General features: G+C 35.5%; 1 protein-coding gene across 1 annotated transcript in view; it reads left to right on the top strand.

Annotated features, from left to right (window-relative positions):
- Positions 1-16668, top strand: part of PKHD1L1 (PKHD1 like 1) — a 127851-nt gene that overhangs the window by 34006 nt on the left and 77177 nt on the right. Inside the window, exons 17-27 of the mRNA XM_070392754.1 lie at positions 13-156; positions 1651-1808; positions 2935-3048; positions 4701-4850; positions 5845-5969; positions 7300-7463; positions 8665-8837; positions 10720-10867; positions 12499-12653; positions 14437-14559; positions 15289-15394. Coding sequence (XP_070248855.1) covers positions 13-156; positions 1651-1808; positions 2935-3048; positions 4701-4850; positions 5845-5969; positions 7300-7463; positions 8665-8837; positions 10720-10867; positions 12499-12653; positions 14437-14559; positions 15289-15394 — 1560 coding nt within the window. The remainder of the gene's footprint in view (positions 1-12; positions 157-1650; positions 1809-2934; positions 3049-4700; positions 4851-5844; positions 5970-7299; positions 7464-8664; positions 8838-10719; positions 10868-12498; positions 12654-14436; positions 14560-15288; positions 15395-16668) is intronic.

Here is a 16668-nt window from a genome sequence, read left to right as displayed (position 1 = left end):
AATGCATCCAAGCCTTGCTACCTGCTGATGCTTCTGACTTCTTACTGCAATCAGCCCTAAATGACCTCTGGTCTTTAAAACCGGATACAGTTCAAGTAACAAGAACACAAAATCCCCAAAGTTATGTTTACACGGTAACCTTTATATCAACTAGAGGTAAGCATGTATTTCATTTTGCAGGTCTCTAAAGTTTTTTCCTAGGAAACAAATTTATATCCTGTGCAACTCCACTGAAAAAGGTAAAAGCAACACAAAATGACAGAGGGAAAAAATTGGATTCACAGCCTTGAACAATTTTAGAAACAACAGAAATTAAATGGTTAATTGTTTCCTACTGTAATTGAAATTCCTATTGTATTTCAAGGAATGTACAACTCTAATGCATGAGAAATACACTATCTATTCTACAAACACATTATCAGTATAATAGCCTTTTATAAATTAGCAAAACATCAGTGAAGATATTAATTCTGGAAATGAAATGTAAATTTAAATTTGCTTAGAAGATACTGGTCTGGCCAGATCTTGCAGGATGAAAGAATTCTGTGGTCAAATCCAGGTGGGAAACACTGTTTACCACGGCTTCTCCTTGAAGATTGACAGAATTTATAAAAATATTAAAATCCCTGAGAAATCTTGCAGTGAGAAACAAACAAAACACTAGTTCACCTAAGTTTAATGCAACATTTTCCAAAATTATGTGCTCTCTCTATGCTTTTTCTTTCAAGTAATAGCTGTTAACTTATTTTTTTTAAATGTATTTTATTGATTTTCTACAGAGAGGAAGAGAGAGGGACAGAGAGCCAGAAACATCAACGAGAGAGAAACATCGATCAGCTGCCTCCCGCACGTCCCCCACTGGGGATGTGCCAGCAACCAAGGCGCATGCCCTTGACCGGAATCGAACCCGGGACCCTTGAGTCCGCAGGCCGACGCTCTATCCACTGAGCCAAACCGGTTCTGGCAGCTGTTAACTTATTAATCTTTCATATTTTCGAGTCTTATAACCAATTCTAGCAACAAATTTGGGTTTGGGATATCTAGCTCAGGAAATAGGCCCCTGAATATGTGTGAGTTTACTTTTCTTCAGGCAATCATTATTTCCCCATTCATGTAAGTAACATGTTACTTCAACATTTGTCTCATTTTATGAAATTGTTAATTTGGTTGTTGGATGGAGGTTGAAGAATTTCATTTAACCGGAATTGAAGTTCTAAAAATTCCCGCAAAGTTAGATTGTCAGAACACTATACACACAAAAATATGGTTATCCTTGTTCTCCCAGGAACTTACTTATGGATCAGACTGAAGGACCTGCATCTTCCTTGTCATTTTTATTTTGTGATACTGGAACTCCAAATAAAACCAATTTTTAAAAGTTTGAGTTCTACTATTGATATTTTTTAAAAATATATATTTTCATTGATTTCAGAGAGGAAGGGAGAAGGATCGAGAGATAGAAACATCAATGATGGGTCCTGCAGACCCTCTACTAAGGATTGAGCCTGCCACCTAGGCATGTTCGCCTGGGAATCGAACCATGATCTCCTGGTTCATGGGTCGATACTCAACCACTGAGCAACACCAGCTGGGCTGTATTGATATTTTTTAAATTAACTTCTGAAAATTCTGTTTGGTACTTTTTTGCAGGAGACTTTGATCTGCTCGGTTATGAAGTATTTGAAGGATATAATGTCACAGTGGATATTATAGAACAAACCAAAGGAAAACCCAGTTTGGACACATTCACACTGAATTGGGATGGAGTCACTTCTAAGCCTCTTACCCCATGGTCAGCAGAAGCTGAAGTATGCTCTGTGTTAATATTTTAAACATAAAACCATTTAGGCAACACCTTACTATTAAAAAACAACTACACTTTAAGTCCTAGAAATACACTCTCCTACTTGGCATGATGGATTGGAGGCAACCAAGAGTGAGCAGAGAAGGGAGGAAATATCACAAAGATAGGGAACAAAAGGTCATTTCTTAGATCTGTGCCAACAGAACCCAACGTATCTCCATATGGGCAACTTTTCGTGAAGAGAGGATGTTTATTGTGAGTTACTGAATTTTGACAATTACCTGTACAATGAGTTTAAGTTAATATTTGTTTGAAGATTAAAGATTACCTGTCATCCCAAGTCCTTAGTTCTGAACATCATTTATATCTGTGCATTGCCAAAGAAACAACGTGGAAATTACAGGAGACCTCATGAATGTGAACTGTTTCCTGTATATTCAGAATTATTTATTATTTTTTACATTGTCTTAATCACAGGCTTTCAGTATCTGTATCTCTTCTTTTGAAAAACAGTGCATTAGATTATACAGTTTTTTCCCCCCTAGTTAATTTTGAGTTAATTTGGGAAAACTATTCATTTGGAGTCTGTTAAATTGGGTGCTAATTTATTTAGGTTTGCCTCATTGTTCCCTTTTAAAAAACTATTAAACAAATATGTCTACCTCAGTAATAACCAAGTAAGCTAATATTAGCCAATTAGATGTGGCTATTGCCATTCTAAATTGGAACTCTTGAAAAAGACATAGGACACTAAGATGATCACATTATTAATTATTTAGTTAATGATCTCGTAATTATGACTAAAATATAGGAATTATATGAATATGTTGTAACTAATTAGTAAAATTAGCAGTAGAATTACTAATGTTCTAACTCAGGGGTCCTCAAACTACAGCCCGCGGGCCACATGCAAATACAAATATTGTATTTGTTCCCGTTTTGTTTTTTTACTTCAAAATAAGATATGTGCAGCGTGCATAGGAATTTGTTCACAGTTTTTTTTTAAACTATAGTCCGGCCCTCCAACGGTCTGAGGGACAGTGAACTGGCCCCCTGTTTAAAAAGTTTGAGGACCCCTGTTCTAACTCTTCATGAAAAAGAAGTTACTAAAATTCCTGTTGTTAATTTAGTTTCAGGCAGCAGTGGAAGAGATGGTTAGCGCTAAGTGTCCACCGCAAATTGCAGATTTTGAAGAAGGATTTGTTGTGAAATACTTCAGAGATTATGAAACTGATTTTACCATGGTACGGAATGTTGAATGAATTGTGAAAGTGACCAAATAAGAATTCATGTACATGTCTGGAATTTTGTCATTTCTTTTTTGAACTAGCATTAATTCCCTATCACTCAAAGTCAAATTACAAATATAATGTTGTGGTAAGGTCTGTCCTAACATCTCTTCGCATTATAAAACAATTCATTTGTGAAAGCAGTATTTCCACTGCCCATGAATTTTCTTGAACAATAGGATGTAGGCAAATATAAGATCGAGTTTTTGATTGTTTTCTTCACTTGGATGCAGAGTATATCCCTTTTCCTCATTGGCTTCAGCAGACACATTTGTAGCAGGGCATCATTGCATAGCACATCACTTCCCTTGCATAGCACATCACTCTCTGCTCTATTAGTGCAATGCCTAGTGATTTCTTATTTCTTGGTGAGATGTAAAGATTTTTCTTTGAGACACAGTAAAAAAATTTTAAATACACTACTTGCCCAATTCTTATTTTCAAGACATGAGGAAGCCAGATAGTCACCACTTTCAAATATTATCATAAGAAATATGCTAGTTATTCAGTTCAGAACAATACCCTCGAAATAAGTGAGTCATTAAAATATATAGCAGGCAATGCCTATATGAAGAGATTTATTACTGGGAAAAAAAAGAGAAAATCCACTCAATGGGCTACGTTTTCAACTGAATTTAACAAGTCTACATCTATTTGGGTTCTCCTATCCTGGATGCGTACTTGCAGCCATGGGAACTACACAAATAATTAACATTACACTTCCTTACTTCATCTTTCATTCATCACAACACACATTCTTTGCTCTACCCTACCTTGACAATTTGAATTTCACAGCCTTGCTTTCTAACACCCCTGCTTCTCTGCATGTATTTTACCCTTTTTCTGAAGCTCCTTGGCCCCTTTTCCTTTTAAATAACTCCTTTTTATCTTTAAAGGCACCTGATGTGCCACTTTCTCTGTCATTTTTCTTGATGCTTTTATGTGAGTTAGAGGCCTCCCTTCAGCCTTGGTTTTATAATCCTTGGTTCCTTCTTACAAACTGTTATGCAGTGGTTCTCAACCTTCCTAATGCCTCGACCCTTTAATACAGTTCCTCATGTTGTGATGACCCCCAATTTCATTGTTACAAATTGAACATAATTAAAGCATAGTGATTAATCACAAAACAATATGTAATTATATATGTGTTTTTCGATGGTCTTAGGCGACCCCTGTGAAAGGGTCGTTCGACCCCCAAAGAGGTCGCGACCCACAGGTTGAGAACCACTGTGTTATAGGCTTCTGTGTTTAGGGATAGTGTTCCCCACTGGAACCCCGAAGATTAAACAAAAAACAAACAAATTCATAAACAAAGACCTGGCCCACAGTGAACACCAAATAAATATTTGTGGAAGGAAGGATTAAATATCATTAAGGGGAAAGATAGGATTTGGGAAGTATAGTTACAAGGGATTATGTGATTATGGGTCCAAATGAGCGATCTAGGGTGAGGGCTTTAGAATTTCAAAGAGAGAACATTTCAAGTTAACAGTAATTTGGGAAGCAATGGGATCTGAGTCAGAACTTGAAGGACTTGGGTGGAGATGCTGGGGAACAAAGCGGGACAATCAATCATGTTTTCATTTGAAATATTATTGTTTCTGCAGGATCACATTAATAGAGGGCAGAAGACAGCTGAAACTGATGCTTACTGTGGTCGTTATTCCCTGAAAAACCCAGCTGTTCTTTTCGACTCAGCAGATGTTAAACCAAACAGACTACCATATGGAGACATTTCATTATTTCCTTATAATCAGGTAAGCTCAACAAAATGAGATGCTAATTAAATTTGTAAAATCCCTTGGTGATAAAATTTCATGAAATTTAAGACAAGGAAAAGTGCTTGTCAAGTGAAATCATGTCACATTGGACAGGCTCTGTGGTTCACTCTCTGGGCGCTTGTGGTTTCCTCTTCTTGTGATTCTCAAAACAAGAAATTAAAATAATATGCAGTACCACGCACACGTATTCTTCTTTATCTCATATTTTTAAAAAATTATTTGAACTCATTTAAGTACTAAAACAAATATATATATACATATATATATATATGTTATTTTCAATATTCCTTCATTAATTAAGAAGAAACAAAAATGGATAGGCATAATAGAGTGACCTCAGGTATCTAACTGGGAAAAAGTAAAAGAAGATTCTCAGAAGAAGAAATGGCAATCTTAGGATAGGTATTAAAGTGTAGCAATTATAGATTTACCCTTTCTCTTGTTTCAAAATTCTCAAATTGTAGCACATGTTCTGAAGTTGGTAGTTCTAAATATATTTGGCATTTTTAAGGTTTTGTAGACCATTAAAACTGGTATTTAATCACTATTTTGCAGTGACAACTTCATCTCTAAATGCTCAGTTGCATTCACACTTCAATCTATCCAAATGTTTCTCTCCCTTCTGTCTTTTAAATTCACTGAAGAGTTCAGTTTGAGTGGGGCCTAATTCTTATGTAGCTCGACGACTATAAGGCATGAATTAGTTCCTTTTTTTTAAGGAAACCATATCTAAAGATATATATAAAGAATTATTCATTAATTGTAAGTTCATTTTAACTTCATTTCCTCTTCTGAAAATCTTCCCCAATTCTTCTGCACCTAATTGGCTGAAATTAATTTTTCCTTCTGATAAATTTTTATGGAAAATGCTCAATATATATTTATTGGATTGGATTGACTTAATTTGAATCGCTACAAAACAATTTAATGATAAGATTTTTACTTATATTTTTTCTTATTTTCCATGTAGTTATGTTTAGCATACAAAGGATTCCTGGCAAATTATATTGGTCTAAAATTTCAATACCAAGACAAAAGCAAGATTACCAAAAGCACTGATGTACAATTTACATATAGTTTTGCTTATGGAAAGAAGTAAGTTACATTATGAATTTGAAAACTTAAATGATACTACAGTGTATAACTATGAAGATAAGCCCATTTCTTATTTGTTTGCTTATTATTTTTGAGAAATCATGTACACCATGGGTCTAACTGCAATTTTCTTGTCTTCTATAGGCTCTTTCTAACAGAAATGTTGTGCCAAAATTAAATCTATTGATTATGAAAATAAAAATTGGTCTAGTGGCACCATCACCCATGACCCTTTAAATAATGAAACAGTGGTAAACTGTTAAGTATACCAAATTTTCTAAGTAGTTTTTAAAACTTTGGAATCATAGAATTTGTAGAATTCTACTTAGAAGACCTAAGTACTTTTATTAATTTAAAGGACTTCATGTAGTTCTGCTTATAATTTTCTAAATCTGATGTAGTTCTAAGCTTTGATGCACCACAGGGGGATCCCACGATGAATTTGCAAACCATGAAGGAAATGAGAATAGAGAATGCCCAAACAAATAGACAGTTAATAACTATAGTAGCAGCTGATATAAAGATATCTATTAAACTATGCTTAGTTATTTGGATGACAGTATTCATCTCTTTCTTGTAAACTCTCATAGCAGAATTGCTTAATTGCAATTTATGAGATTCTAATGCAGTTAGTATTTAATAGAAAATCTGAATCTAAATTACACACTTGGAAGGTACTGACTATAAATAACTCAGCACTTTTTTTTTTTGGTCACTTAGAACAGTAGACAATGCAACTGCAGTGAGTTCTTTGAAAGTAGTATCAAGATCTAGTTTTGCTTCTTAATACTGGACTGAGTTTACTTTTCTGTCCCTGGCATTTTTTACTAAAATAGTTTACTTCATTTTTTTTTAAATTTAGAGCACCACCCATTTATTTACTTTTTATTTTTTTAAAAACATATTTTATTGTCGATAGTATTACAGATGTCTCCCATTTCCCCCCACTTTACCCCTTCCTTCCAGCCTCCTTCGTTCTAGTGTCTTGTTCTGTGTGTTCTACACCAAACCGCATGCTCCTCAGTTTCCTTATCTGTTGCTACAGAATATTTTACATTCCTGTGGCTACTGCCAAGGCTATAAGTAAAAGAAATGTATTTGGATGCAACATTAAATCTTTTACTGCAATGTAAGTTTCTGTCTGCTGTCCCTTGTTACGCAAGCTTCTGTTGCTTTTCCATGCTAATGAAGTATGCTTGATGTCTTCTTGTGAGAAAAAAAACAACACACCACCTTCTACTCTTTAAGATTTTAATGCTTTTTATCGTGTATTTGTTTACATTAAGCCTTACAACTAATCAGTATACCTAATTAATGAACCATATTTCAGCTGGACATACACTTGCATAGACCTTCTGGACCTCATACAAACCAAATACACTGGGACTAATTTTTCTCTTCAGAGGATTAGTGTGCAGAAAGCATCAGAATCACAGTCCTTTTATGTGGATATAGTATACATTGGACAGACACCTACAATTTCAATATGGGATGGTATGTTGTGTTACTTCATATCTACTTAAACTATCTAAATCTATCGTGTAGTAAACTCTTACCATAGAAATGATTATATTCGGTAGTTTAGATAAAAACATTAATCTCTAAATATTTATGAGTTATTTTATCAAAATAATATTATTTAAATTATTTTTTAAATAAATAGGGCCAGAAGATTACTCTAAGGATAATAATGTAAGCTGTCATTATAGTAAAAACTTGGTTTTATAGTCCTAGATTCTGTTTACAAATATATATAAACTGTGACATTTTCATTTTTTGTTTGATTTTTGAGAAATAAACTACCAAGAAAGGGCTCTATTCCTAAAAGGCTAATATTAGCATTATTGATGTTGATATTGACATCTGTTTAGTAGGATTGAGCTGAGTCTTTTCTTGGACTTGATAGCTATAATTAATGATGTGATAAGTGAAAACTTTATTTCTGAAAGTCTTAATATTGTTTTTCTAATCATGTTAGTAGATATATATATATATGTATATATATATATGCTGTGATAATAAAATAATTAAAGTTAAGCTGTGATTTTTAAAAAAATCAACCTATCTCCAAACAATTACCTTAAACCGTTTTTGGGAGTTTTGGAATGTTTCGGGGACTGTTTTCAAGTGCAGGAGCATGAGTCAATTGGTAAAAAATGAAATGTTACTGCTTTAGAGTCGCTCCTTTTGAAATTGCTGTAATTAAATCTACATTATAATTGGTGGAACACATGTATAAGATAGCTGATTGGTACTAGGGATCGATGTTGTAGTTTGTTAGAGTTTATTTAGTACCTACCGTGTGGCAGGCACCGTGTTGGGCACTAAAGAAAGAACAGTGAACAAGACAATCCTGGTCCTGCCCTCATGGGGCACATGTCCTAGTGAGTGGCACCTGGAACAGAGCCAAGCTAACTGGCCCACAGAAGGCTACATGGACCCCAGGGCTTGGTGGCTTTTTAGTAACAATTTAAAACTTTTTTGTTTGTTTGTTTTATCTGATAAGGCTCATAGGTCAGAAGACTTACTAGTAAAGCTTTATATTCCTGGCTATTTCGATAGCCAAGGCCACTATTTTCTACAATTCGATTTTAAACAGCTTATTCCGTGACATGTGGATATTATTGTGTGGTGGTTTTCTCTTCAGCAGCAGAAGCTATGCAATTTTACTTCCCATTTACTTTATGTTCTTTAGAAATGCCAAAGAGAAGACTCCCAGCATTAGCAAGCAAAGGGATATTTCTAAAGCACTTTCAGGTGAATCAGACCAAAAGTAATGGGTCAAGTATGACGAGCCAGTATTCTGTCACCATGACTTCATATAACTGCAGTTACAATATACCCATGATGGCTGTGAGTTTTGGGCAGGTAAGCCTAGAATTTTACAAGTTACTATTTCTTTTCTATTTCTGAAGCATTAGCTTTGATCTAGTAAACTTTCTCTTTATTCTTTACAAATAGCTGATATACAGATTGAATATCTTTTAATAGGGTGGAGGTTCATTTGTTTGCTATGGCTCCAACACCATTTATTGAAAAGGCTATCCTTCCTCCATTAAATTACTTTTGCCCTTTTGTCAAAAATCAGTTGGGTATATTTGTGTGAGTCTATTTCTGGATTCTCTGTTCTGTTCCTTTGCTTCAAGTGATCTTTCCACCAATACCAACATCAGCCTCTTGAAAACTGTAGCTATATGTGTCTTAACATTAGGTATAGTGACTCCTCTCACTTTATTCTTTTAGTAAAAAATTGTTTTAAGCTATCCTAAGCCGTGTGTCTTTTCATATAAAATTTGGAATAAGCTTGTTTATGTCTACAAAAATCTTGCTGGTATTTTGATAAGAATCACACTAAACCTAGATTGTTTTTAGAGAGAATTAACACCTTTATTATGTTGAGTCTTGCAATTCATGAAGACAGTGTGTCTCTCCACTTACTTAGGTCTTTCTTGTTTTCTTTTATCAGCATATCTAAGTCTTCTTTGATTATTTTCATCATCATTTTGCAATTTTCAGGTCAGCCCCAGTACATGTTTTGTTAGATTTACATGTATTCCATTTTCTTTGAAGCATTTGTAAGTGGCCTTGTGTTGTTAATTTTGATCTCCACACGCTGGCTATTTGTATAGAGATATGTGATTGGTTTTTGTGTGTTGATTCTATATCCTGAAACTTCGCTGAACTCCATGAATTTTACAAAGTAAATGCTCTCATGTAATCACTACTCAGATCAAGATAAAGAACTCATTAGCTCCCAAGACACTCCCTTGTGCCTTCTTCTTGTCATTGGATCACTTACTTTTCACCCCTAGATAACCCTGTTTTGACTTTGGTCACCATTAATTAGTTTTGCTTATTTTTATCATATCAATGAGTAATACAGTATGTACTCTTTTGCACCTAGTTTCTTTTATTTGATACAGTGAAATTCATGTGTTGCATGTAGCTCAAGTTCATTCTTCTTTATTGCTTTACTGTATTCCATGGTGTGAATATACCACAATTTATTTATCCTATTGATGGACTTCTGCATTATTTCTAGTTTGGAGCTATTGTGAATAAACTTGCTAGGAACATTCTTGCATATGTCTTGTGACACTTATATTTAATCATCTCTGTGGGCATTGGGGCTAATAGTTTTAAATTCCACAAGAGTAACAGATCACTGTGAGGGATCAGAAGCAAGAGGATATCATTTTCATGATTGGAGCTACAATTTATGAATTTTTATAGCATGTGTTACTTTTGTTAATTGATTGGCACTCAACACTAGTCAGATATTTCCCAAGTATGAATCATTCACTGTACTGATCACTTTCTCATATTTTTAGTTAAGTTTTCAAGTCGCCATATGCATTTATCCAAAAAGGTTTTTTTAGGTTTTCGATAGCCAAGACCGCATCTCATGTTTCTTTGCCTCCCCACAGTGATTAGCACTGTATCTTAAATAGAATCCCTGCTCAATAAATATTTGTTCCTTGAGTGATGGAGAGTACACTCTGAATTAATGAGGAATTACTGTGGTTCCAGCTGATGGCTGCACAGATGACTGAGTTGACTTTGGCCTCATTATTGCAGCTCCTTAGGTATGGTCTGTATTGATTTATGTGACTCTCCTTAATGTCCTGAAGAATCCTGAATATGTGAGGCTCATTTATGTCGTGTCACGGGATTGCACCATGGTGAAATAGAAATCATCTTCGCCATCGTCGTGTTTAATCATCTTATCAATATTTACTTTGGAAATTAGGTAATCACCAACGAGACAGAGAATGAGTCTGTTTACAGAGGAAACAATTGGCCAGGGGAGTCAAGGATCCGTATTCAAAGAATTCAAGCAGCGTCTGCACCTCTCAGTGGCAGCTTTGACATTCAAGCTTATGGACATATTCTCAAAGGTATATAAAAAAGTCCAGGACAGTGGTCTACGTGTCAGTTAGACAGTGCTGCTCTTTGCAAACATAGTGCACACCTTAGTGTACTTTTTTCTACTGTCATTTCTCTATGTAATTTACATAATTTACTAAGGTAGAGGTAAATGATCCAGAACAAATTACATTTTCACATTTTTAAAAATTTGCATGCATGAGGTTTATTCTTCACGTTGTAAAGTTTCATAGGTTTGACAAATCCACCATTACAGAACCGTACAGAATAGTTTTACCACCCCAAAAATCATCTGTGCTTTACCTATTAAATTTCTCCCCTCTTCCCCTGAAATTTTGGCAAACACTGATCTTTTTACTGCCTGTGGTTTTGCCTTTTCCAGATTGTAATTTAATTTTTTTTTCATTTAGCAATATTCATTTTTTTATGGTTTGATGGCTCATTTCCTTTTATCTCTGAATAATATCCACTGTGTGGATGTACCAGCTTATCCATTCACTTGTTGAAGGACGTATTGATTGCTTTCAGTTCGGGGCAGTTATGAGTAAAAGCTGCCATAAACATTCATGTGAAGGTTTTGGTTTGGACGTATTTCCAGCACAATTGGTTAAATACCTAGGTATGCGATTGCTGGATCACATGGTAAGATTATGTTTATAAGGAACTGCCAAATTGTGTTCCAAAGTCACTGTACCATTTGGCATTTACACTGGCAATGAATGAGTATTGCCGTTATATGTGGACCTACATGTAACAGCAATCCTGTTATATTTGGTACTGTCAGTTATTTTATTTTATTTATTTTAGCCCTTCTAATAGGTGTGTATCTTATTACTGTTAATTTGCAATTCTTTAAGGACATGATATTAAGTATCTTTTCATATGTTTATTTTTTATCTAATATATCATTAGGTAGGGTGTCTGCACATATTTTGTCTACTTTAAAATTGGGTTGTTTGTTTTCTTATTTTTTAGTTTTTAAGAGCTCTTTGTATATTTTTGATATGGGTCTTTATTATATATGTGTTTTGCAAATATTTTCTCCCCATGAAACAAGCCACAGATGGGGAGGAAACATTCTCATATTTTATGCATTGCTTCACCAGATATACCAGGTCATATCATATTCTTAAAAGTTTGTTTCTCCTTTGCCCTGGCTGAGTGGCTTCATTGGTTGGAGCATCATCCCACATACCAAAAAGTTTTGGGTTCCATTCCCGGTCAGGACACAAACCTGACCGGGTTGCAGGTTGGATCCTCACTGGGACTCTTATGGGCGGCAACTGACCAATATTTCTCTTCCTCTCTCTTTCCCTCTCTCTCTAAAAATCAATTTTAAAAAAACATATCCCCAGGTGATGATTTTTTTTTAAAAAAAGTTTATTTCTCTTTTATATCCATGGCTTATATGTTGCCTATAAAGTAAATTGATATTAAAAAGAAAAGTATTTAAGCTAAGCCTATAATGAGATACATTACTCATGTAGTTTTTGTTTCCAAGAAATATATAAATTCTTGACATCAGTAGGATGCAAATTCATTTTTACTATATTGGAGGAGGACAGTTGGTTTCCGAGTGATACATTTCATGCCTTCTAAGGATGAGCTAGGGCTGTGACTCTGACTCCCTCTGTGAGCGCAGGCCTCCCCGCGGCGGTGTCGGCGGCAGATCTGCAGTTTGCTCTCCAGAGCCTTGAAGGAGTGGGACGAGTCTCCGTTACACGAGAGGGAACCTGTGCTGGGTACTCATGGAACATCAAGTGGAGAAGCGCATGTGGGAAGCAGGCGCTGCTACAGGTGCCCTTGTTGGCTTGGTTTCTGTTTTCTTCTGTGTGATGCATGCTCATTGGCACCCTGCCACAGTCTGAAAACAATTGGAGATTGTGTTTATTTTTTGAAAATGCCAACTATAGACTAAACATGAAAGAAAGGAAGTTGAGGAGAAGGTTGTTCAAAATTAAGTTGACCAGATATTATCTGTCACGGAGAATAGTTGTCCATACGTTATTCCCTATCCCTTCTGGGAAAAGGCCAGGAATGTGTGGGAGGAGCCGAGGCAGGGCCAGTCTCAGAACTAAGTCTGTACTTTAAGAGGGTGGGGCGAAGATAACCAGCCTCAGTGTCCATGATTCTGCCATTATGCATGAGAGCTGTGTTCGGGGACCTTGGGCACTTTTGCGGCTTTAAAGATGACTTTTCTTCTTCATGAGGTAGTCACTCCTTACACTCTCATCTGCTTACCTGTGAGCAGAGTGTGGAAGGGGGCAGGGGAGGGAAGTCAGGCTGAGTATGTGAAGGAGAGAAGTCTAGAAGAGACTCTGGACTCAGATTGTCAAACATTAACAAGATGATGCTTTCTATGAGGATGAGAATGTGAGGAAACAGTCTCCCTCATGCTCCATTGGTAAGAAAGGAAATTAGCACAACTTCTTTGGAGGATATTTAGTAATCAGACTTATCGATATCTTATGATTCAGCACTCTTTGCTCTATAACTCTAGTCTACTGAAATAGGGATGCAAATATTAAATGTATAGGCACAAAGCTAGTTGCTGCAGCATTATTTATAACAATGAAAACCTAGAAACCTAAATCCCAATTAATAGAAGAGTGGTTGTTAAACTGACACACCCTCAGTACTATGCAGCCATATGTAGACCCACATGTGTCCATGGCATAAGGTGGAAAAAATAGAGCTCTGCTTATGAAACCATTTGGAAAAAAAGAAAAAGAGGAGATTGAGGGGAAAAGGAAACAAACAAACAAAAAGGTATATAAATACAGCGTACAATGTACTGTACATAGGCTGTATGGATGTCATAAAGATGTGGAGGGTATTTAGAAAACACACACATGGCCTGGAAGTAGAAGTAGAAAATTCTGCAACTGAGACAGCCCCAGTGACTGGGGTATCTCTGCTGATGTGCGTGCGTCTACTGCCTTCTCTCTTTCCCTGCCCAGTCTCCTCTGCCTAGTCATCATTTTGGCTCACACATGACCTTTTTCAACTTCTTAAGCTCTCAGCGTGGAGACTCTGATCTGATTGCTAGCCTGTGTACACTTCCCAAGGCTACCATATTGGTAGAGGGTTTTGCAAGTTATACATTTTGATCTGGTTTTATTTTTATCATTGGCAGAACATAAAATTCTGTGAGTGGATAACAAACCAGGATAGTCAGAGGTGAAAAATGTTAGAAGTGGAAAAGCTGGCCCTCGGGTGGGAAGAGGACTAAATTTTTAATTATTAAAACACCACCTGTCAAAGTGGCATAGAACATTTTGAGAAAATAAAATTTAGTAAACTAGTTTCCTTTGACATATTTTATTCTAAAATTCAAGCCAGCTTTAGTCATTTCATCAAGTTATAATTGATGTAATATATGACAGTGCAATGATTTTAGCATTTTTTTCCTTGGGTAGATTATGCCCCTTTTCCAAGAAATGTGACTGAAACGGTTTTGAATGTTTTGTTTTTTTTCATCCTTGATCTTTTATTCACTTTCAACCATGCTAAAATTTAAAAAGAAAAATTAGTGTGTTCAATTAGAGCTTTCTAGTAAAATAATTTTGTCTAAAAATAGGTTAATGATTCCAACATTATTGGAGAAATGGCTAATGTGACAGTTACGAAGGTAAAGGAAGGTGGCTTATTCAGACAACGCATACTTGGAGACCTACTTCGTACACCCAGCCAACAGCCACAGGTATTTTTGAAACTTTCCTCATGATGTTCAGTACATTTATAATTTTAAATGTATAGCTAGTTTGTAATACAGTAAAGGCCTGGTAAACAGGAGAGATGACATCTTTATTTTCATGTGAATATTAGTGTTAACAGTTGGTCAACTTAATAATATTATTTTATGACCTTTGGGAAAGTTATCTTCCTTATAATAAAAGAATGGGTTTCTAAGCTTCATGCTGCCTGTTAGAATTGAAAATATATGCTTTCATTTAATCTTTGCAGAAACTTTGTGTAGTGATCTTTAATGTTACCACTTTAATGATGAGAAAATTAGAATATAAGGAGTTTAGGTGACTTTTCCTAGAGTAATCTTTATTTTCCTTCATGGCACTTAAAACCAGAGCGTAATATGCATTTAGTTTTTATAATTATTTTTATGGTCCTATGCAGCTATCTTTCTCACCTTGAGGGGGTTATAAATTTGGTACAGCAAGGATGTCATAGGTTTTGTTCAATGTTGTATTTCTATATTCTAACATTTACAACTGCGCCTGATACAGAGTAGTTACATTTGCTGAATAAATGAATGAAGGAATGAAGTGTCAAAGCAGAAAAAGTCCAAGTAGAATAAACTAATTTTTATAAAGAAACAAGGAAACAAAGTTTCATCGTGCATTCTAAATTGTGTGCATATTCTTCTGCAACCTCTTTACCTCTATTCTCTATCTCTGTGTTTATTTATTTGAAGGTTGAAGTCTATGTTAATGGAATTCCTGCTAAATGTTCAGGTGACTGTGGGTTTACATGGGATCCCATGACTACTCCCATAATCCGGACCATAAGCCCTTCCAAAGGTAACTTCTTGTTTTTTAACTGAGAGTATGGGGTCGAAGGCAACTAGAAAAACGTACATTATGGCCCTAGCTGGTTTGGCTTAGTGGATAGAGTGTTGGCCTGCAGACTGAAAGGTCCCGGGTTCGATTCCAGTCAAGGGCACATGCCAGGGTTGCGGGCTCAATCCCCATTGGGGGACGTGCAGGAGGCAGCTGATTGATGATTCTCTCTCATCATCGATGTTTCTATCTCTCCCTTCCTCTCTGAAATCAATAAAAAAATATTTTTAAAAATGTAAATTCTGATAATGATTTTTTTATATTCCAGTGTCACCAACTAAGGCAAACAAACAGTTCTACATAATAGTAAAAAAAGAAAGTTATCAGATTAGAAAGCTATGGACAGATCATTGGTGACTTATTTTTGAAAAACAGAAACCTTTAAAGTTGGACTCACTAGTCTTCTCCTTGTTCAATTTCACACCATTAGAATCGGTCTCTAAAATTTCATCTGATATTGAGGCACTTTTCTTAAACTCTACTACCGAGGGTATTGATTGACATCTTTTATCATATGAGACTACTTCTAGGAGATTTAGCATTAAAAGGCTACTAATGAGACAGCTGCTGTTCAGTGAAAGAAGTAATTTGGTCCTAGATTTGAGAATAGAAGTTAGAGAAATTATTGCCAAGAACTCAGTCTTGGGGGACACATGTCTTCATAGTATATGATAGCTTTTTAAAACGTGACTGTGCTTTGTGTCTGAGCTCCCAAGGATTAAAATAAGCATCAGGGCTAAAGATTCTAAGGAGTGGCTTTTTTCAGTCAGAACGATAGCTCAGTTATTGTAATCACATATTAAATCTTGGTGGTTAGTAGGAAAATTTACCCTGATAAATTAGCCAGCTCTTCCCTATTAAAACAAAGAAGAGGGGAAGGAGCAACATAAATTGTAAGAGGACGGGCAATATAATTTTGCAAGAATTGCTAAGGTTTTAAGAACAAAGAAATTGTAGCTAAAGATAACTGCCCTAAGATGTTTGCAAGTGTCTTAAGGTAGATATCTGTAATCATTTTTAACCCTTGTCTTTTAGTCTAGGGTCAATACTGCCAATTTCTCCCATAACAAATAGCACTTGGGGCCATACCGTTGCCTCCATTATTAATCTAATCCTCCTCAATCCTCCTCTTGACAATCCTAAAGTGATTGAAGTATAATCATATATCAGAAAATAAAACTTCAAATTTAAAAAATAGCATATCTTTGTGATGAAAGAATATATTTCGAATCAAA

This window comes from Myotis yumanensis, unplaced genomic scaffold, assembly GCF_028538775.1.
Source record: "Myotis yumanensis isolate MYYU_CA2020_CCGP unplaced genomic scaffold, mMyoYum1.0.hap1 SCAF_15, whole genome shotgun sequence".
Taxonomy (NCBI): Eukaryota; Metazoa; Chordata; class Mammalia; order Chiroptera; family Vespertilionidae; genus Myotis; species Myotis yumanensis.
The sequence above is the reverse complement of the archived record's forward strand: the minus strand, read 5'-3'. Positions and strand labels throughout refer to the sequence as shown.